Source organism: Asterias rubens, chromosome 5 (assembly GCF_902459465.1).
Source record: "Asterias rubens chromosome 5, eAstRub1.3, whole genome shotgun sequence".
Taxonomy (NCBI): domain Eukaryota; kingdom Metazoa; phylum Echinodermata; class Asteroidea; order Forcipulatida; family Asteriidae; genus Asterias; species Asterias rubens.
Genome location: NC_047066.1, coordinates 16,462,805 through 16,486,819, shown reverse-complemented (window position 1 = coordinate 16,486,819; position 24,015 = coordinate 16,462,805). Strand labels below are relative to the sequence as shown.

The 24,015-nt window shown below is 39.5% G+C and overlaps 1 protein-coding gene across 3 annotated transcripts in view; it reads right to left on the bottom strand.

The window, feature by feature from the left end:
* The window catches only part of LOC117290302 (rRNA methyltransferase 1, mitochondrial-like), a 42,732-nt gene extending 24,447 nt beyond the window's left edge, over positions 1-18,285 (bottom strand). For 2 of the 3 annotated variants that reach the window (XM_033771616.1, XM_033771618.1), the window contains exons 1-7: positions 18,134-18,285; positions 8,375-8,450; positions 4,966-5,703; positions 4,092-4,335; positions 3,421-3,531; positions 2,061-2,140; positions 1,360-1,453 (exon numbers count right to left, since the gene is read on the bottom strand). In XM_033771616.1, the coding sequence (XP_033627507.1) occupies positions 1,360-1,453; positions 2,061-2,140; positions 3,421-3,531; positions 4,092-4,335; positions 4,966-5,501 (1,065 nt within the window). In that variant the 5' untranslated portion in view covers positions 5,502-5,703; positions 8,375-8,450; positions 18,134-18,285. The remainder of the gene's footprint in view (positions 1-1,359; positions 1,454-2,060; positions 2,141-3,420; positions 3,532-4,091; positions 4,336-4,965; positions 5,704-8,374; positions 8,451-18,133) is intronic. The other variant, XM_033771617.1, reaches the window with a different exon arrangement.
* Positions 18,286-24,015: the final 5,730 nt, after the last annotated feature.

Genomic DNA, 24,015 nt, shown 5'->3' with positions numbered 1-24,015 from the left:
CTTGAGAGTATTTCAGAATTTGAGAGAAAACTTAATTCTGAAAAGAACTATTCTAGCTGCTTATTAAATACTACCATGGGAGGCAGAAAATTAGTGAGGACTACTCCTTGTCGATCAAGGGGTCTCCTTGTATTAACTCCAATGCCATGGAGTGTGTTATTAATTGGTCTCAATGTTTAGACTGAGCAGGCTGCTCTTGACTAATCTTCATCAGCAACATACAAGGTTGTATACAAACTTGTAGTGTACATGTAGGCTAATTAAAGCCATTGGACCCTTTCGATAAACAGTATTGTCCAAGGCCCACACTTTGTGTATCACAACTTCTATATCAAATAACAAACCTGTGAAAATTTAGGCTCAATCGGTCATCGGAGTCGGGAGAAAATAACGGGCAAAACCCACCCTTGTATCCGCATGTTTCGCTGTGTCATGACATGTGTTTAAAATAAATCCGTAATTCTCGATATCGAGAATTGATATTGTTTTACTGTTTTCTCAAAAAGTAAAGCATTTCATGGAATAACATTTCAAGAGAAGTCTTTCACCACTATCTTCTGTAAGCCCTGTAAGTTATTTGTAAATCTGTGAACTTTTATTTTTTTGTCTGTACCGAAAGGGTCCAATGGCTTTAAACTAGCTCATAAAGATGTCATTTAAAACCCAATAGACATGGCTATCTTTATAACATTAACATAACTACTGGTGACCATTTAAATGAGGACACAAAAACATGTCCCACATTAAAAATACGACCATTCAAAACCTTTTTCTAACTTCATTTTCATGGACCAGAGTCTTCCAGTGCAATGGTGGGAGTCCTCGCTGGCATGGTGTGATGAAGGCATTGAAATAGACCTGGTTGAGTCACCCCGGGAAATACCAAATGCCTGCCATGTACATTGTAACGCTATACTAGACTAAGAATGGAAAAGGGGCCTGCTACACGTGGCAAATGACAATCTGGACATGGCCCAGTCAAATGATGACATGGTTTCACACCATTTAGGAGAACACTGTTGTGTAAATGTAACAACTACAGTGGTAATTGTCCAGCAATGCATGTTTAGTTGCTACCTCCGTCCGCAGTTGAAACTACTTACTAGTATACCCCATAACCCATCATGTGATTTGACACCCATCATGTGATTTGACACCCATCATGTGATTTGACACCCATCATGTGATTTGACACCCATCATGTGATTTGACACCCAATCTGTAGGACGTTATAGAAGATGCCCCTAGTGTCTGCATGAGTCTGTAGGATTAAAGCCAAGCTTCTCTTCATACTACAGTATTTCAGGCAAAGTACCCTGGTAAGACATAAGACGAGACTGACAAAGTCTGGTACTGTACCTCCAGGAATGATAGTACATCCGTTGTTGCATATACCGGCATGATTTCCATGACTCCGCTGCTAGCTTTACTCACAACAGGCGTCAATGAGCAACTGTCATAGTGAATAAAAACAAAACAGGTATCAGTTTATTGTTATGGTGCACCAGTAACCTCAAGTGCTGACATTTCTACAAGCATTTTCAAGAATCTAGACTTCTAAGCACCCAACTACAGCATGTATTAGTCTTATGGTAGTTATTTTTGAAAAAGAATTTGCATTGCGATTTGTGACACAAGATCTGATTTTGCGCAAAGTAAGGAAGCTTAAAATATAACCTCCGTTTTATTTATAAATACAGTTGACAGGATTTGCGCAACAGTCTGCATGAATTCACAACTTGCACTTCATGCTGGATGTTGGAGGCATGCTGCTTCAGTACTCTTAAGTTTCCTGATTTAATTAGATTTTCAATTGTTTCATTATTAGCTTTAAATTTAATTATTAAACCAATTTGTTTTGGGGGGCTGAACAATGTTATGTGAAAAAAAAATCCCACAAAATTGTAGTCATGTACATTTCCTATAGCTGATGGCTCATTGGTGCCCGGAAGCTCAATGGTGACCACAACATGTTTCACAGATCTAAGAGGAGAGACAAAATTGTGGTGCGATCCTTCAATGCCTTTAAGAAAATTAAACTTGTTACACAGCTATCTTACCAATTGTGCCTGCTAGCTATAACTCTATCCACACCAAGGTAGTAAGCTGATCGCAAAATTGCACCCAAATTCATTGGATCCTGAAAAATTAAAGTAAAGTGTCCTGATAATATCAAAATAACATGCTCAACCCAGTTAGCAGAACTTGAACCATCAAATCCTATTGAGCTACTGAAGATCATCAAAGATAGTCCATCAAAGTCATGTTCGCTTGACAATATTCCAACAGACATCTTGAAGCAATCCGTTGAAGCTCACCCTCCAGTCCGACTCAATCTGGTTTAACACCAGGACTTTCCCAATGCATCTTAAGAAGGCAGTCATCACCCCAATCCAAGAAAGTGGTTAGTCAGGGTACCTTTGGTTATAGCGGCCCCAATCTATGGAACAAACTCAATCCAGAAATCTGCCATTCTGACTCAATAATGACATTCAAAAAACTTTTGAAGCCTGAACTGTTCAGAGCTCATTAATTTGTGTTTTTGTGTGTTATTTATCTTTTTGTTCAGTGCCTTGATCTAGTGTAGGATATGTGCGTTTGTTAGAACTTTGTATTATTATTATTAACCTGTATCTGGAATATTTTCAGTTGGTTCATTGTTTGTTAAATACAATTAATAAATACCTTGGATGGTTTCAAGTTTCTGATTGGTCAAAACCCAGTCACGTGTGGGAGTGTTAACAGTGGTATACATTGTAAAGACCGGCTTTGGAAAATAGCGAATAAGTGGCCACTAAATCAGCATACATTGTGTAAACCTTGCGCGTTGCACTGTATCGCACGCTTATTTATATCCCTGTTAGTTTCATTGCAACTTCGTGCACTTACGCGTACGCGCGCTGAAAATGTATCAATTTTGAGTGCGCGCGTGTAATATGTGCGCGCATATAAACTGACGCCGAGCTCATGCGAGCGTTTAAATGCACAAGGAACAGCTAGCATCCAATCATTTGCCTCCTCTGACCCCAGTGAAGGCGCTGAACAGATCATTATTTCAAAGAGTCACAGGTCTCAAAGATCAGTAATGTGACTAACGCACGAAAGAGATGGGACCATCAAAAGCTCAAATATGGCCCCTGAACATGTCTGTAAGTACCGCCGAGAGAAAAGTCACAAAATTTGGACAATTGTAGCCGTATAATTCGCTAAAAAAGGTATTTATTAATGGGAATAACAGTGTTCGTACCCGGTCTTCACTGCGTGGTAATGACCTCGGTCCGTTAACAGCGCCAGCCACCAACCCGGTCATTACCACGCAGTGAAGACTGGGTTCTCGCACTGTTATTCCCTAATTGCCATACAACCTTAATACCAACAATACTCGGTGTTGTAATTGTCTAGGTCCATTTCTATTTCTACCTTAATTTGGTCCAGTACCAGGTGTACTGGTTGCACTTGACTCTGCTTTGTTTCTGTTGAATCTTCTGGTAGAGTTTGGAAGTAGATGCGACTTGTTTCTAAACAAATACCCTAAAACAGAGAAAAAGAAATCATCAAAATGAACTATGTAGGAACTCATTTTTGAAATATGATTAGATAATTAATTTTAAAGGCAGTGGACACTATTGGTAATTACTCAAAATAATTATTAGCATAAAACCTTACTTGGTTACGAGTAATTGAGAGCTGTTGATAATATAAAGCATTGTAAGAAACGCCTCCTTCTGAAGTAACGTAGTTTTTGAGAAAGAAGTAATTTTCCAAGAATTTTAATTTCAAACCTCAGATTTAGAATTTGATGTCTTAACATCAAGCATCTGAAAGCACACAACTTTGTGTGACAAGGCTGTTTTTTTCTTTCATTATTATCTCTCAACTTCGACGACCAAGTGAGCTCAAATTTTTACAGGTTTGTTATTTTATGCATATGTCATTATGTTGAGATACACCAAGTGAGAAGACTGGTCTTTGACAATTACCAATAGTGTCCACTGCCTTTAAGACACAGTGAGTACAATCAAGCAGTTTTCCTCTTAAATGTATAGGCCTACATGTAACAATACATTGAGTATTAGAGTTAATCCACCCACCTGATGAGGTCTGCCTCTCGTAATCTGATCAAGGTTTGCACGCTGAGTTTCTTGCACAACATCCGATAATTCCTCCTCCTTTATCTTGTCTATGATCTGTCGCACCTCTGGTCTTGTAGACCTAATGAAGCTTGAGCTCATAAACACCTTGTGTACTGTCCGTCTTTTTCTTTCAAGTGCCAACAGACAAGGTGATATACCGTAAAGTATATCAATCACAACACCTGTTCTAGGATCAAGACCTCTGAAGAAAACAAAACAGTCAAAGAAGTACTGAGTAATATACAAGTCCTCAAAACCATGTGTAAAAGACAGAGAGTTAATGGATTTGGTGACTGGATATGGTGAAGAGAACGAACGATCACACTCGCCCTCTCCTGGTGACGTCATGCACCTCGGGCCAGCCCCAAGTGACCCACTCCATAAGCAGGGCACTTGGGGCTGGAATGACGTCAAAGCTATTCAAAAGTAACAAGGGGCAGATCGGGGCGGACCGGGAAGCTAATCGAACGCACCCAATCATGATACCATTGTATACTACAACAATTGTTAGGTGCTGTGACGGGTTTTTGAACACCCTCCTGGGGAAAACGGCACCCCATTTCTCCCCTAGGGTGCACAAAACACCATGGATCCCATCAACTCCACAACTGATCAAGGGCAACATGGCTCTCTAGTCACAGAACAAAAAGCGGGTAAGAAAAAGAAGAAAAAAAAGAAGAAAAAAAATTGTTTTCTAAATACTGGTTTCAGGGTTTGGATCAACAGGTATACAAAAAGGTCGGAGCTCATGTGTAAACAGATTACACAGAGATTCCATTCCAATAGATGCAAGATGATCAGATACAAACACACATACAACTCTGATACTTACATTTTCGGTTGGTTGCCTGACCTTGCGAGTTTCCTTGCAGGTTTGCTAACAAACCTGCTCTGATTTTGATCTTCTGCCTGTCTGGTATTATTGATGAGCAAATCACCACTAACATGAAGGTTGTTATCAGATGCACATGTAGCTGGCTGGGATTGAACCTGTGGTGAGCTTGTCCCATTTGTATTGTGTTGATCACTCTGATTACAAGTCATGTTCATCCACAGTGCAGCTTTCTTGGCACATTGTAAAAGCTTGCCATTTCCAACTGTAAGACAATTGTCAGATGAACTGCCAACATTGGAGATATTCCTTCTTAATTCCTGTTTGCTGTTTGTTTTATCAATGATTTTTGTATTTATTGATATATTCCCTTCCGGAAAAGGCCAAGATGTGTTTGTCCTGACACCAAAGGCAACACAGGTCCTTCCCTTGACAGGAGTTTCTAACAATCCACGTGCTATTGGCAATATTGTTAGTTGTTTACAGGCACTGTTCACCACACAACTTAGTCTGGTACATGCAGATGCCATTCTCATTAATGTCAAGTTCCCAAAATTAAAAAGAGCATCCGCCACACTGAATTAAAAGGAATGTTTGGCACAAAAGCTCAGGTTCATTAATATGTGATTGGTTGGTAACTAATGTCAACTGAATCATTTGTAGAGATGATTATTGGAGGATCCCCAGAATGTAGAAACTGATGTTACTTTCAGTTCCAAACTGCTTGCCAATCAATCTCTGGAAAAAGAAAATGAAAAGTTTAAATATTTATAACCAAGATGGAGTCTAAGTCACAGTCATATACACATGTCCGTCGGGTTGCAAGTCTACAAAACCCTGACCCAAACTCCCACTTACGAGTCATCTGAATGGAGGAAGTTTGGGCGGCGACCGTGTGTCAACCACTGGTCGATGTTGTTATCAGACTTCCTAGAAATCCTTCTGACAGGTGACTCATTGGACAGTGTTTCGCAGATGGTTCTCCGAATTGGTTCACTCATTGCCCCTTGCCGCCCGCCTGCCACGCGATCCGCCCTTTTTGGTCGGGTTACTTTCGTGTTGTACTAAGCATGGTTCTCCTGATTGGTTCATTCATTGCCGCGCAGGGTCGAAGAGGCTGGGTGCCAGGACAAAACCGAAACAAATCTCACGAATTTGCATTGCATGAGTGATGTAACTCACAGATTGATGTTTCGCAGGCAACCATATGTCAACCACTGGTCGATGTTGTTACCAGACTTCCTAGAAATCCTTCTGACAGGTGACTCATTTGTTGAAAATATTAAATTTAAATGGAGAATATTTATAAAAAAGCAGTCACTTCCAAACGGCATGAGAATTATGGACAAGGATGGGATCAAACGGAAGCTATATAATTTGGAAACATTGGGTAGGGCTATAGGTTGGAAGGAGCCTGGGGAACTTTACAATTAATAACATTTTGGGGTTGGAGGGGGGCTTACACAAATAAAGTAAGCATGTGACTATCGCGCCCAACCTCTCCTTACATTCTGGTCAGTGTATTGTGAGTGGCGTGTTGTCTGGTTTTGAGACAGGCCACCTGTTGCTTGGTGAAGGAGGTTGCCGTGGGACCACTTTAGGTTGAAAGTGGGTGGCGACCTTGGACTTACAATAAATATCCATACAGAAATTGCACTATTGATGCAAAATGTATCTTGCTGTTTTTAAACTATGGACACTATCTTTATAGAACAAATTGATTACAAGAAGAGAGTGTCTACATTCTGATTCTTTTCGTATAAGTTTTGCCAGTGAACTCAAATGAGTACATGAATACCGTTTTAGAATACGGTCTGTTCATGGAGGTATAGTGTTGCAGTTTCAGAGTTTACCCCATCACGGAAGTTTGTGAAACTTATACACGTACGTCAAAGGCTGTTTGGAAGCTGTAAAAAAAGAACTTTGCATTTGGTCGTAGTTTTGAAGCAAAATGACATTAAATTTCCTTTTGAATAAGTCCATTCACAAAATTGGTTAGAGCAGTGTGTCGGTCAGGTCTCAGAATGTACATTTTGCCAAATCCATTTTGTAGCCTACTTTAGCAATCGGCCCGTCGGGTTGGTTACTGGAGATAATGTTAACAAAAGAGCCCTCATGCAGCTGAATGGGGTTCATTTTTAGGAGTTTGTCTATTACAAAATTTACTCAAACTGGACGTAACAAACACTAAAAATAACTTGACATGCTTTCTGAAAGTGATATAAGTTAGAGAAAATTAAGGAGTGAGGACGAATTTACCGTTTTTATTTAGTTTGTACGATATAGGGTTCCAGAGATATGGGATGTATGGAGGTTTGTTCCTTGAGCAGCGTGAACATGAACGGTCAGAAATTGTGTCGTTAAAATTTCGCGGGATGCTATAAGCCCAAAGTGACAATAATCAATACAATTTTTGACGTTCACGTTCACGTTTAGTGCTACCGTAACGTGCAGCCTATTGACCAGAAAGTTTACAGGACCAATTCGGATGAGAATAAACTAAAAAGAGGCCTCCGCTCTTACCGCCACCCCCCCCCCCCCCCCGAAAAAAAACCCCCCAAAACCAGCGGTGGTAAAAAAAACCAGTATAGACAGATAAGATTTGTGGCACACAGCATGTTCCGAAAACTCTCTTTATTTAGTGCTGTAACAACGCTATGTATCGTGGGACGTGACGCTCCATAAATCGCAAAGAATAAGTAAAGGGCCCAAGATAGACTGGATCAATCTAAAAAAAAAATCAACCCTGATGGCAAATTGTGTTAACTTATGGCTTACAAGTTTTTTAGGGGTAATGAGGGGTGCTGAGTTCGAATTTGCTGTACGCCAAGCTCAAAAATGTCCCATAATGCTCAAAATCCCAAATCCAAGATGGCCGCCACAGTGCGCGCAAGCTTTATGCGCGAACGGCGGGTATTGTAAACGGACAGCACCCACGCACTGCCTTGTAACACCCCTTTCACAGAATGGTTTAGTCCGACTCGACCGCGGCCCGGCAGTTCGTCGATCTACATGTAGTAGGCAAAAAACTTATTATATAGTCAACCTAGACGGACGTGTTTTTGACTTGCACCGTGGGGGTCTCCGTTTTCTGTCAATTATACACTCCATCTCTCTGTTAAACCTCTGTTTTTTCCACCATCTCTGCCTTACAACATCGAGCAGACTTCTAGATCAAGATCATGCCTCCAAAAAAAGAGAAGAACAAGGGTTTAACTGGCTCAACAGACAAACCTAGTGCCAAGCTTCCCGCACCTAGCACGTCGGGTGACCAAGGGCCTATCACGAGATCACAGAGCCCCTCATCGGACAATGAGTTATCTTGCTTGCGGCGGGAAATTAAGAACATGGCAGTTGATCTTCATTCTAAACTAGATCAAGTTATCAACAACCAGCAGGATCTACTTACCAGAATGGGGAAGATTGAGGCCGACCACGAACAGATGGAGAAATCTATCACATTTACCAACCAATCTGTTGAAGATCTTCAAAAAGTAAAAAGAAATTGAATTTACGTAATTGTCAAGTTAAAATTAATAATGAGCCCATACAGCGAGTGACTAATACAAAATTTCTTGGGGTTTATATTGACGAATGTCTTTCATGGAACATCCATATCAAAGAATTAGAAAACAAAATATCAAAAAATATTGGTAGCATGAGTAGATTGAAGTATACACTCCCATCGAGCATTCTGCGTACCTTATATTGTTCACTTATTCTTTCATACCTTTCCTATTGTAACATTATCTGGGCCAATACATACAAGTCAAATCTGGATAAGTTGATTAAACTTCAGAAAAAGGCTATTCGCATTGTATGCAAGGCCCCCTTTCTCGAGCACACCACTCCCTTGTTTAAGAAACATAAGCTATTGTCTCTTATGAATATATATGTATTTCAGCAAGATGTTTTTATGTATAAGTTTGTAAACAACCAACTTCCTAAATCATTACTCAATCTTTTTGTTTTTAACAGCACCGTACATGATTACAACACTAGGTCGTCAGCTAAATTACATGTTCCCCTATTAAGATCAACTCTTTCCCAACACACAATTTCTTTCACTGGACCAAAAAACTGGAATAATCTTCTACCACCAATTTAATTGCCCCTCAATTAGCTCGTTTAAGAGTCCCTGCCTGTAAGAATGTACCAAATTAGGGGGGGGGGGGTGTGATTCATGGGTTCGCAGATCTTCTTCAAAAAAATTAGAGTGATACACCATCATACCAAACAAATAAATCCAAAATTTTAGTTTGCTGACGCTTTCGGTTTTGGAGTTACCAGTTATCAAAGTTTGGGGCAAAAAGCCCTCAAGAAACGAATAGTACATTCCCTGTAAACACAAAAACGTGCGCCAAGGTCATCCCAAAAAAAGTAAAACATTTTTTGAAACCTCCAGTTGGGCTTATAACAAAAGTAAAAAAACAAATTTGGGATCTCGTTGGCGCGTCATGTTACGCGCACCTGAACCTTTGACGAACAGTGCCCTCGTGCCATTTTCAACGCCTCATAACTCAACGCGCCTATAGGATCCCATGAATTGAACAAGTTCAAATGAAAGAGCTTGCATCCCTAAAACAAATTTAAGTGCAAAGTGCGTGGGATCTCGTTGGCGCAGTGAGATAATAGAGGTCAAAGTTCAAATTTTACCAATATATTGCGTTTTCGCACCTCCGTAACTTCGCGCGCCAACAACAAAAAATTGTTTTTATTGCAACTGGGTATTGGAACAGTTTTCATCTAATGACAAATGGAAAAAGAATCTTGGGATCTCTGCAACTTGCATGTCAAAAGATTTTTTGAAAATTTTCTAAAGTATTGTCATTCCACACATTTTGGCCTAAATTGGCACAACATTCACTTTTTTCATCACTGTATAAAGTATCTATGCCAACAAGATCCCATCAATGTTTTCTTGTAATTGATTAACTTGAGTGTTCCTAAACAGATTTCAATTGAAAAATAATTGGGATCATGTTGGCCCACCAATATAACAAAGGTCAAAGGTCATATGAAACTACGCTACTGCCTATTTCGGGCGATTTTGCGTCGTCTAGAAATCCACGCGCCAATATGATCCCATTATTAAGTTGTCTGCGTTTTATGATTATATAGATTCTCAGCAACACATAAAAAGCAAAAACCAAATGGGATTTGAGTGGCGCTAACAAATATTACAGATCAAAAGTTCACAATACATGCCTATACTTATGCATTGCTGTGGCAACCGAGAGTGAGAAATGTCCCCCAATTTCAAAATGTTGGCAAACCATGAAGGGGATAGGTCTCCAAAACGAATTTTGGTCAAGATATAGACTGGACTTGTTTTTACAAATGGTGTTAGTTTAATGTTGGTTGGTAACTGTTGCCAAGGTCAAAGGTTACAAAGAATATGGGTGTTGTTTATATTTTCTGTCAAGAGCCAACTTCAGAGCCTTTTCAATATTTCATTTAATGAACATGGGCTCTTTCCTTTATGTTGGGGAATCCCACTTATAATATCTAGGCACATGTGATTGTCCCAAATTAATTATTGAGCCCTTGTTCATTTGATAAAATGTTGATGACATGGCTTTGAAGTTGGCTCTCCACAGAAAATATTGGTGTTTTGTAATACATTTTTTGTCAAGAACCAACTTCGAAGCCCTGTCAACATTTTATCAAATAAGGAAGGGCTCTATAATTAATTTGCGACAACCATATGTGCCTAGATATTATAAGTGGCTGTCCCAAACAGAAAGGATAGAGCCCTTGTAAATTGTTCTTTAAATAAAATCTTAAAAAAGGCTCTGAAGTTGGCTCTTGACAGAAATATAAAAACACCCATATTCTTTGTATTAACCTTTGACCTTGGCAACAGTTACCAACCAACATTAAACTAACACCATTTGTAAAAACAAGTCCAGTCTATATTTTGGAGACCTATCCCCTTCATGGTTTGCCAACATTTTGAAATTGGGGGATATTTCTCACTTTCGGTTGCCACAGCAATGCATAAGTACAATGTGTATAGGCATGTATTGTGAACTTTTGATCTGTAATATTTGTTAGCGCCACTCAAATCCCATTTGGTTTTTGCTTTTTATGTGTTGATGAGAAGCTATATAATCATAAAACGCAGACAACTTAATGGGATCATATTGGCGCGTGGATTTCTAGACGACGCAAAATCGCCCGAAATAGGCAGTAGTGTAGTTTCATATGACCTTTGTTATATTGGTGGGCCAACATGATCCCAATTATTTTTCAATTGAAATCTGTTTAGGAACACTCAACTTAACCAAATACAAGAAAACATTGATGGGATCTTGTTGGCATAGATACTTACAGTGATGAAAAAAGTGAATGTTGTGCCAATTTAGGCCAAAATGTGTGGAATGACAATACTTTAGAAAATTTTCAAAAAATCTTTTGACATGCAAGTTGCAGAGATCCCAAGATTCTTTTTTCATTTGTCATTAGATGAAAACTGTTCCAATACCCAGTTGCAATAAAAACAATTTTTTGTTGTTGGCGCGCGAAGTTACGGAGGTGCGAAAACGCAATATATTGGTAAAATTTGAACTTTGACCTCTATTATCTCTCTGCGCCAACGAGATCCCACGCACTTTGCACTTAAATTTGTTTTAGGGATGCAAGCTCTTTCATTTGAACTTGTTTAATTCATGGGATCTTATAGGCGCGCTGAGTTATGAGGCGTTGAAAATGGCACGAGGGCACTGTTCGTCAAAGGTTCAGGTGCGCGTAACATGACGCGCCAACGAGATCCCATTTTTTTTTTTTTTACTTTTGTTATAAGCCCAACTGGAGGTTTCAAAAAATGTTTTACTTTTGTTGGGATGACCTTGGCGCACATTTTTGTGTTTACAGGGAATGTACTATTTGTTTCTCGAGGGCTTTTAGGCCGAAACTTTGATAACTGGTAACTCCAAAACCGAAAGCGTCAGCAAACTAAAATTTTGGATTTATTCGTTTTGTATGATGATGTATCACTCGAATTTTTTTAGAAGAAGATCTGAGAACCCATGAATCACCACTTGGTACACTCTTACAGGCAGGGACTCTTAAATAGAAGAAGATCTGAGAACCCATGAATCACCACTTGGTACACTCTTACAGGCAGGGACTCTTAAATACCGACTGAAAACGTTTTGACTAAATTCCCAACATAATTGATCCATTTGCTTTTTTATACTGGTAGTTGGCTTAGCCCTTACTTACTTACCTACCTACTTACTCGTCTATGTTTTCTAATTTGTATTGTTTGTTTAATTGCTGTCCCTTTGTTTACTTCATAAAAAAGTATGTTCAGCTTCATAGTTATATTTACATTGTTTAACCATGGTTAAACCTTTGTGTAGTTATCTACAGTAGTGGTATGTATTTATTTATTCGTCTATTTAGTGCTGTATTCCTGTTTTGTTCTGTAATCTTGTAACGGGCACATCCGCCACAAGCCTCGGCTTTTAGGATGATGCCTCCATGTGATGTGAATGTGGAAATAAATGTTTTATTGATTGATTGACTGATTGATTGATTGATTGATTGATAGGCTGGTGCGATGTTCACAGCAGAAAAACAACAGTGAGTACTGAGCAGAAAATGTCATTTGTTGATGATGTTTTTTAATTTCACTCAACAAAAAAGAAATGCAAGCATTATGTATGTATATTGAGTGTGTGGGGAAAGTTTTGGTAGTGTAGTACAAAGGAAACTTTAGTTATTGCTGGCTAACAGTCCTAAAACTTTCACCTATCAACGCTGATTTGAAAAACGTATAGCGTTAAGGAGGCCCAAAATATTAGACCCCTATAAGGCTCACGGGGGAGCCTTATAGTTTCTCATAAGTATGCATAAGGTACGTCGTCTAACCCAAAACGAGGTGGGCGCAGCCACTGCAAGTAGTGGCGGACGTGCGCAATAGCTTCATTTTGGGTTAGAATTATGACGCCATGCATAAATATTGAGAGAGGCGTATAACGCCCTCACCCACATTACATTTCGAAATATTTGTGTAAAGGATTTTCATCTTCTAGCGGGGTGCCACGCGAAGCGCGGCATCCCGCTAGTGGCCATAAAAAGTACTTAAAAAAAATAAAATAATAATAATAATAAAAATAATAATAAAAAAAAAAATAAAAAAATAATAATAATAAACAGTTCTTATATAGCGCATTAAACAACATAAAGTCTCTAAGCGCTTCTGTGATTGATGAGATGGGTTTTAAGTTGTGATTTAAATTGTTCTAGCGTGGCACAGTCTTTGAGATTGTTGGGAAGAGAGTTCCATAGTCTAGGTAACGCATATTGGAAGGAACGTTGACCGTAGAACTTCGTGTGAACTGGAGCTGCTATGAGAAAGACCTTTCGAACTGGAACAAAGTTTTTGCGGAGGGTGATAATGTTGAATTAAATCCTGGAGATAGTCTGGTGCTGATCCCTTTTTGCATTTGTATGTGAGTGTTATGAGTTTGAAAACTATTCGTGATTTAACAGGTAGCCAGTGGAGACTGCGAAGGATCGGAGTGATGGGTTCAAGTGATCGGGTTCTAGTGATGAGTCTGGCTGCTGAATTTTGAACATGTTGGAGTTTCTGAAGTTGACATTCTGGTAATACGTATAAGAGGCTGTTATTATTGTCAATGCGACTCATCACAAAAGCATGAATCAATTTTTCCGTTTTTAATAATTAAGTTATGGCTATTAGGCCTATATAATGGCTTCTTTAAATGAACTTTCTCGAATACATGAACAGAGGCCAGAGCTAAACAAAAGTAAAAATCCAAAGATAAATTCAAAATTTACCTTACACAGAAATTAACTTCCTTGGACAGACGCGTTTTGATATTTACTCTGTTGGTTTTTTGGACATTTCTAATTACGAAAAATGTCTCCCTTATTTCCACTGGTCTGATTATTACGTACTATACATTGGATTTCACCAATTTTCTTCAAACTAGCAGTGTATTAGCACTGATGATGAGTGATGAACAATTGTCACAATCAATGTTTGAATGTGCTCTTTTAATTGCATCAGTTCATCAGAGTTAAATTTACATTATTCCTTCTTAAGTGTCAGCCTCACCATGGATCTGGATCACATGCATCCTCACACACAATATCATGTGTGGGGATTAGCCCTGGCGGCCTTACACTTTCATAATACAGATGCCTGGATATCAGGGTCCATTTCTGGGGCGGAAAATTTTCAAATCTTCATAACTCAAATCTTACCTGCAAGAAATCACTAATTTCATCAGATTCACACTCCGTGGCAGCATATGTTTTTCTGCGGTGGGTTTTGATCGTCAAATATTCTTCAAAAATCTGTCATTTTCATGAAATAATAAAGCTCCCAACGTTAAGGAGTTCCCATTTTTGTTCGTACTCTCACAGTCTGCCGTGTGTACGCAAGACGCACGCTGCATAAATCTTGCGTTGCGTTTGCGTGTTAACGCTGTGCAGTCAAGATAAAATGGTGACCAAGAATTTATGCGTTTTGCATCACGCGAATGTATACGCGTACGCACGGCAACAGACAACACTGTGAGAAAACGATAGAAATTTTGTAACGTTGTGAGCTTCATTATTTCACGAAAATTATGGATTTGTGAGGATGAGGACCAAAACCCACTGCAGAAAAATGTACGCGCCATGGGATGTGAACCTGTTGAAATTAGTGGCTTGTTGCAGGTAAGATTTGAGTTATATGAAGCTTTGAAATTTTTCCGCCCTTGAAACGAGCCTTAACTTAATAGTTAGGACTCTGTATCTGTGTATCGTAGGAGGTCCTGTTTTCGAGGTGTCCATAAAATCGTGGCAAATCTTTTACCTACCCCTGTGCGCGCTGTAATGTAAACAGTCCCTAGATAAAAATTGTGTGGTTTTATTTGCCAAGCAAAGAGTCTCATCTACCTTGACCAAAACTTAGAAACACGTGAGGCTCCACTGGTTATTTGCACTTGTAAATGCAAAAAGTTTGGTATTTTAGGCATTTCTACAAGGTAAAAAAATATGTCATAATGTTGAGGCCATATAAAAATATTTGCCCACCGAAATAGTTTCATCAAACACTATTTCAATTCACAAATCATGATGATCAAATCATGTGACTGAGTATTTTGCTGAGCACGAGGGGAAAAAAGAAGAAGCCATGTGCCTTATATCATTTAGTAATATTTTTGGAGATTTTTGTTTTTTCACCCTCATATCAATATTATTATTAATCTTAAAATTTAAACATCAGCTTGTTGATTCAATTATCACTGTTTATTTATGCGCTTTATTATAAATATTAAGGACAAAATATTTAAAATAATTAATAAAAACCAGATTTTAATTTTATTTTAAACAAGTTACCATGATAATTTTTGGCTCAATTGCAGAATACCCCGCAACTCACTTATAAGCACCACCTCGTAGCCGGCGGCTACATAATGTACCTAAATGATCGTTCGGTGTGTGTACTGTAGCTTGAAGTATGGTGTGTACATGAAGTATGGGGGTCGACTTGCCACAGGTATCATACGTTACTATTTGTTCTTGGATGGGCCGGGGTCGACTTGGTGCACATGTACATGAAGTGCAGGATCGATGTGTAAAAGTTTTTCACGATTGGGTCGGAACTCCTTTTCATTTTCCCGACCTTGGGGGCAGTAATCAACCTCGTTTCTACCATTGATAAAGTTTATTTTCAACCATCTTTACAACAGTACATATTGTAACCGCTCCACTTACCCTGGTGACAAGGTTGCTTCGATTTTCATTCTACACAATGTTGCCCTTCAAAAAAGGGAAAGAAAGTCCGAATTCCATTTTCTTGATATTTATTACCGCTATGCAAATGTTCCACAATCAAGGATTATTTAAAAAAGGGAAAGAAACTCCGAATTCCATGGTCTTAATATTTATTGCCGCTATGCAAATGTTCCCCATTCAAGCATTATTTAATAGGGAAAGACAGCCTGAATTCCATTTTCTTAATATTTATTACCGCTATGGAATGTTCCCCATTCAAGGATTATTTAAAAACAATGGAAATGTTCCCCATTCAAGGATTATTTAAAAAAGGGAAAGAAAGCCTGAATTTCATTTACTTAATATTTATTACCGCTATGGAAATGTTCCCCATTGAAGGATTATTTAAAAAAGGGAAAGAAAGTCCGAATTTCATTTTCTTAATATTTATTACCGCTATGGAAATGTTCCCCATTCAAGGATTATTTAAAAAAGGGAAAGAAAGTCTTATTGCCGCTTTGGAAATGTTCCCCATTCAAGGATTATCTTAAAAATGTTCCCCATTAGAATGTTATTTTAAAAAGGGAAAGAAAGCCCGAATGTTCCCCATTCAAGGATTATTTCTAAAAAGGGAAAGAAAGCCCTAATTCCATGTACTTCATATTAATTTATTGCCGCTATGCAAAAGTTTGATACACGTACAGTACACTGCACTGCTTACCACGTATCCGCGTAGCCTCCACCGGGGTGACCAGTTTGGACATAGAAATAATTCCCTTCCCTCCATAGCTTTATACACGTTCACTGCCAACCCAACCTCGTATCCGCGTAGCCGCCACCAGGGTGACCAGTTTGGACATCGAAAATATTCCCTTCCCTCCATGGCTTTATACATGTACACTGCACACCCAACCTCGTATCCGCGTAGCCGCCACCGGGGTGACCAGTTTGGACATAGAAATAATTCCCTTCCCTCCATAGCTTTATACACGTTCACTGCCAACCCAACCTCGTATCCGCGTAGCCGCCACCGGGGTGACCAGTTTGGACATAGAAAATATTCCCTTCCCTCCATGGCTTTATACATGTACACTGCACACCCAACCTCGTATCCGCGTAGCGGCCACCGGGGTGACCAGTTTGGACATAGAAAATATTCCCTTCCCTTCATGGATTTATACACGTACACTCCCAACCCAACCTCGTATCCGCGTAGCCGCCACCAGGGTGACCAGTTTGGACATAGAAAATATTCCCTTCCCTCCATGGCTTTATACACGTACACTGCCAACCCAACCTCGTATCCGCGTAGCCGCCACCAGGGTGACCAGTTTGGACATCGAAAATATTCCCTTCACGCATCTGGACGAGCCATGGCTGTCGTATGCGTATCGGCCATTCCAGCTTGCAAACTCACCGCCTGTGTGTGTAAGCACCGATCCCCCGCACCGAGTGCGCAGCATGCAGGCATGTACATGTACATGTACTGTATGTTTGGTTGGGTCATGCTGATTGGTTGTTGCCAAGCAAGTGCGACGTTCAAAATCACTAGTTGGCCCCGCTATGGATTATGGATATATTCGGTCAGTCTTTTGGTAAGTTTTTGTCGTTTTTTCTGCCAAATATTTTCATGTTGTTGTTTTAAGGGTTCCAGATGACGTTGTCATACAATAAAGATCAACTCCATGTGTTTAGAATGTCTGTCATGATTTTGGAAAGTGGAAAAAAAGGACGAATCTGATCACGAGTCTGGCAAAAACTGGTCAAAACTGCTAGTTACACCGATAATATCAGTCTTGTGTCGTAACCCTCCGGTCTCCGACCGTCGGGAGGATGGAGGGTTACGATTATCGCAACTAACATGTACACTGCACACCCAACCTCGTATCCGCGTGTATCTTGTTTGCCGTGAAAAAAGGAAGAACTCGAAACAAATGGGGCCAGTTGAAGTCATCAAAGATCGGTGTGTGGTGTGAACATAATGTCCATCAATTGCATACTTCATATTACCAAATAAAGATAATTAGGGCATCGGTTGATATTAGCCCACCTTGTTGAGCTGTTAAGTTTTATTTTAATGGCTCCGCTTTTAACATCGGTCTCATCACTGTCGCCATTACAGTTGTAATGGCGACAGTGATGAGACCGATGTTAAAAGGGGAGCCATTACAATGTTGTAATGGCGACAGTGATGAGACCGATGTTAACGAAGGGGAGCCAATACATACAATGTTGCCGAGTTGGCAAGGTGCCGAGTTTGCAGGTGCCGAGTTTGCAAGGTGCCGAAGTGACCGGTACCCGTGGGGATATTCATTTTTAATATTGCAAATGCAAGCAAATTACCAACAATAATGTTTACTGCTTTTGGCATGCTTGGCCCTTGGTCACAGGGGGTAGGTCAAATTACGCTGAATTTTATTCTTACCTAACAAGAAGGGTTAGTATCTGGAGTTTGTGTCCGTACTGAATCCTTTCATTCTGGTTCTAAACTTTTAGGTACAACCAACCATGTACAACTTTGTTAGTACAACTTTGTTAACATGCTCGCAGCATGGCAGCTAGCACTAGCAGGGCAATTATTAAAAAGGGTCGAGGGTTTTCGTGATTTGATTGACCGGCCTATCGCGCGAACAAACGACGCCCTCTGTTGCCCAGTCCCGTTTAGGAAATTCTTCTTCTTCTTCCTATACGAGTACAATCCTCACGTGTGAGTATTATCGTACTATGAAGTGAAAAAGTAAGCATGAGACGAAGAAAAGTCCTATTTCAAAACAATACACAACAAATATTTATCATTCCATCAGTCATTCAAAACAAAAACACAAAAATGCAGTGACGTCTGAACTTAGTTTTCTTTTCTATTTTGGGGGGATAGTCCGGGTTCCCCCGAGCTAGCTACGGCCGCCGTCGCAAAGAAAAAAAAACCACCATAGAGGTGATAATTTCGAAACACCGAAGCATGCAGCAATCTGTAGTGGGAAAGCGGGTCATCGCGACAAAACAGGACCAGGCATTGTCGCGGCCTGGCTCACCCAATATTTTTACCTCCATGCCCAAACCACCCAATATATGAGTCAGTTACCCCATGATACAATAATGGGCCATATTTCAACACCTGAAAGTTCGGGCGGTCAAATTATGTCATTTTAGGCCTACGCCTCTGCACGATGGGCCTGGCCCCTGATTAAAGTCAGATCCAAAGATTCCATTGGATATGATATCATTGGATAAATGCATTGACTAAAAGCTTTAGGAATGTCTTTACGAGTCAGTGCAGTTAATGGTTGAGCAATTTTGCTGAAATCCTTTATGTAACGCCTGATAACCAACAAAACCTAGGAATGCACGAACATCTTTGACATTCTTTGGTGATGGGTATTCTTGTACAACTTTGAGCTTTTCTGGGTCAGTTGCAACACCGTCTTCACTAATTATGTGCCCAAGGTAGTGTATTCTATCACATGCAAATGAACATTTCTTTGGCTTAAGTTTAAGATTAACATCTCTGAATTTCTGAAATACTTGGCACAAATGATCGAGATGGTCTTTGAAAGTGTCACTATAAAATGATGATGTCATCCAAGTACACTAAACAAAACTTCCAATGCAACCCCCTTAGCACTTCATGCATTGTTCTTTGGAATGTACTGGGTGCATTGTGTAGTCCAAAAGGTAAACACATTGAATTCATACAATCCGTCTTGAGTAATGAATGCCGTTTTCTTTTTAGAATCTCTATCTAAACCTATTTGCCAATATCCTGACGCCATATCTAGAGTTGAGAAATATGCTGGTTTAGTCATACCAAGGTTGTTAAAAGTATCGGAAATACTGGGCAGTGGAAAATTGTCTCTGACCGTGATCTGGTTTAATCTCCTAAAGTCAATACAAAATATGTATTCGCCAGTTTTCTTTGTAACCATAACAACTGGACTAGAAAATGGTGAAGTTGACTCTGAAATAATACCATCATTTAACATTTTGTTAACATGTTCTCTTATTGTCTGCTGTAACCTAGGTGATATGTCTGTATGGGCGGGATCTAACTGGAGGATTGTTACCAATATCGACTCTATGTTCAACCTTATCGTAAAATCCACGTGGGCTTTTTGCGGTTTCAAACACATCAGCATAACTATTGATTAGAGCTTTAAGCTGTTGTTGTTGAGTAAGGTTTATGGAAGAGGATGAAATGTTAATTTTATCGAGAACCTCTTGACCACTAAATGAACATTGTGGGTTCGTAACCTCATGACTAATGTTGGTGTTAGGTTCGATCTTGTCAAAATTGGTTAATACAGAAATGTTATTTTCTTCCACAATATTGAACGTACCAATCTTAGTACGGGGAAAAATTGTAACTGGAACCTCGGATGGATTCATTACCATAACTGTTACTTTCGTACCAAAGTCTGTCATGCGGGAGCTAGATATAGTGTTAGCAACTACTAGACCAATGTTCTGGATATTACGTCCACCATGACAATGACCTATTACACCTGAGGGAAGGTAATTTTTTATTCTGACCTCACAGAGAGATTGTGAACGTGGGGGTACCGTAATTTCAGTACAGGTACGCAACTGATTTTTCCTATGAATGCGAAGTTTAGATTTCCCAAAATCAATTGACACCTTTTGTGACATTAGGAACTCGGACCCTAGTATAACACTGTGATATAATTTACTTGTCACATAAAAAGGTACCATAAATTGTGCTCCTAAAATTTGTACAGGTACATTGAGAAATCCAACAATCTTTACTCTGTCACCATTGGCTGTGGTTGCGTGGTTGCATGGTCAAATTTAGGTTTCAACAAACGCAACTGTCTGAAAATAACATTGGTTTTATAGTATTTTTCAGAAATCAAGTTACTGGTGGCACCCGTATCTATCAAACATTTCAATGTATCATCGCCGATGGTAATAGAGATCATACTGTTGTGTTCAAGATTAATTTTCAAGGGGTCATCGTTTTGAACGTCACAGCCGCCAACCCCAACCCCTGTCACGGTAGGCGGCTGAGTCAGTTTAAAGGATAACCTTGGATGTGAACTTTAGAGTAGCAGTTTGCCTGTTTATGACCGTACTTTCCACAGCGATTACAACCACCATTAAATCTGGACTGTTTGGAATAAGTTTGAGTGTGGCTTCGATTTGAGCGATGGCGAAAGGATTGCTGTGGTTGAACTGGTACTGGTTTGCTGGAATTTATCAGGCTTACGATATTATCTACCTGGGTTTGCAAATTGTCAAGTTTAGTGGTGACCTCATCTTTAATACATGTACTTTGTTCAATGCTCTGAATTGATGGTGGTTTGCAAATTTTGTCTACGCTTTCACCAAGACGTGCAAAATTGATCGCTTGAGCCATATTTTCAGGTTCTTTGGGAATTACGAACGCTTTTAGCGTCGGTCTTAGACCGCGAACAAACCGTGCCATCTGTTCGTTGTCTGATCGGTGTAATTGTCTACTGAGATGCACTATGTCTGTGAAATATAAGTCAATGGACTCGTTTTCGCCTTGCTGACGCTCGGCCAGTTTGGCTTCTCTAACCCATCGTACACTATCACCTTCAAAAGCAAGTCTGAGTGCATCAGTGACTGTTTTGTAGTCAGTTTTCTCGCTATCGGACAAATCAGCAAACCATAGAGCAGCAGGGCCAGTCAAACGTAAACCTAGTGACAGAACCTTTTTCTCGGCTGCAAAGTCTCGCAGTTTACTATAACTATCTAGTCTACACAAAAATAAGTCAAGATCTTCAGTGCCAGAGTAAGTATCCCTAAACTTCAATTCATATTTGCTCACCATTATGATAGAAATATGATAAAAATTGCAATGTGGCATAATAATCAAAATACACAATTTGCACAATAAAATAAAATATACGCCAGGGGAATACAAGAAAACAAATTAATAAAGTATAAAGTTAAATACCTTTTGCATCCCCAAGCGGATCTGCGTCCTTCAGCCAACCGGCAGGGTGCGCCACCGGGAGTTCAGCGCCGGATTCTCCACCATATGTTATGGACGGTTTGGCCTCCTCAGCCATCCCGCCCAAGGGATCGAACTTATCAATTAAACACAACTTAAACGTTCTTCTTCTTGAAAACGTAGACCCACAACAGGGTGTTTTATTTAAACACAACTCAAATGAAATACTAGAAAATGTACTTGATAAATAATATACGAATAATGCACCGTCGTCTCGGTGGCGCACCTGAAGGATACAGACCACGAGTCGACGTTGGGTGTGCCTTAAATACTTAACTATTACATAACATCCACCATGGGGGCATGTTAACCTTCATGGAAAAGCTGGGGTGCGTTCCACTCGCGCAAACGTTGCCATCAGTTGCGCACGTTCGCCAACAATTTCAAGTGGAACGAGTTGTTCGCCGCCACCGTTGGCGAACGTTGGCAACTTTAGGCGAACATACTTCGGAGGTGTTGGCGAGTGATTTTTAAAATGGCGGACAAGCATACGGTATTATTTCTTTGTCACAAACATAATTACATTGTATTTTTGGTGGATGATAATGCAGATTTGGAATAACAAAGTTAATTAGTTGATGTAATGATGTCAAAAAGAGGACTATTGCAGCAAAAACGAAGTTTAAAAAAAACCTACGTATGGTTCGCGCCATCTTCATTTCAGGGCGCCGCCATATTGACATCGCGTATACGCACCAATCGTTCAAACGATAAAAAAAACGTTTGCGCGATCGAACAGTTGCGAGTCGTTTGCGCGAGTGGAACGCACCCCTGGTGTACAATAATCACCATGACCAGTGGGCGTGAACTAAACATAAATGTGGGCCGGGGTGAACGTCATCACAATAGGCATAATATCCAAATTAATTTTGCGTTTTCACGAATGGCGAATCCGCTCGCCATTAGTGTGTGTTGTACATTATGGGGTGCCGCTGTTGCTCGTTTTTACGAAAGTTTGTAACCTAAATAAAGAAATCAGTATTTATGTTAGGTAACTCATTTTATGTCACATTACACTTTTTCGAAATGTGAATAATTTCAAAAGCGTTTTTCTCGAAACGTTGTGTTTCAGCTGCGTGTTGGGTGGGTTTGTGAATGTTTAAGTAACAAATGTTTACTTTATGCTAATGATTTAAAGGTTTTTCGTCAGATTAGTTGCACAGCCGATACTATTTCTTTGCAGGCTGACTTAGATAGAATTCCTGACTGGTCTAAAACATGGCGTCTATTTCTTAACGTTAACAAATGTAGCATTTTAACCCTGACTCTTAAGAAGAAGCCTGTCAAATTTGATTATACCTTAGGTGATAATATTCTTACTCGTGTTGATGTCTAGAAAGATCTTGGTATTTTTATTGACAGCAGACTCACTTTCATTCCGCATGTTAATACTATTATCAAAAAAGCCAATCGCGTGAGTGGTTTAGTATGGCGTAACTTTCACTCCTTAAAGAATGAGCATGTTTTACGTACCTTGTTTTGTTCTCTCATCAGACCCAATCTTGAATTGTGTACTATTGTATAGGTTTTCTCGGTCAATTTCGGAAAATGAGCAGCCAATTTAGCCTCCAAGCTTTTCTATTTTGCGCGAAATCGAATGCAACTGAAAAGGGTCATTCGATTTCGTTTTATGATTATTCAAATGTAATGTTGCGTCATTCGATTTAACAAAACAATCATTCAATTTAACAATTCATCAAAGCAGCATTCAAAGTCGCAGACGCTTCTGTGTGTGTGTGTGTCACGAAAAAGAATGACGACAAGCTAAATTGAACAGAGTGTTAAAGGAATTTCACTCGAATCAAAACGAAATTGAATGGCTGAATTCTGAATTTGAAACGCAGTATCAACTGGAAAGGCAAAACAGCTTTAATTCGAACGCATGAAAATGAAACTGACTGCTCATTTGCCGAATTCGACCGAGAAAACCTATATTTAACTCTATTTCAGCCCATCAAGCACATAGACTAGAGCAATGGCACTGTTTATAACTTGGATTATCTTGACCATATGTAAAATGTACAGACTTCCACCCCTTAGACAGAGAAGAATTTTGAATGACTGTCTATTTCTTTACAAATCTGCCCACAATAATTTTTAGCAACACTAAGTTCAACCCCTTTGGCTTACATGTACCTAACCGTAATATAGGTTTTCTCGGTCAATTTCGGAAAATGAGCAGCCAATTTAATTTGCATGCGTTCGAATTAAAGCTACCTTGCCTCTCCGTGTTTTACTGCGTTTCAAATTCAGAATTCGGCGATTCAATTTCGTTTTGAGGCATTCAAGTTCCTAACACACTCATTCATTTTCAT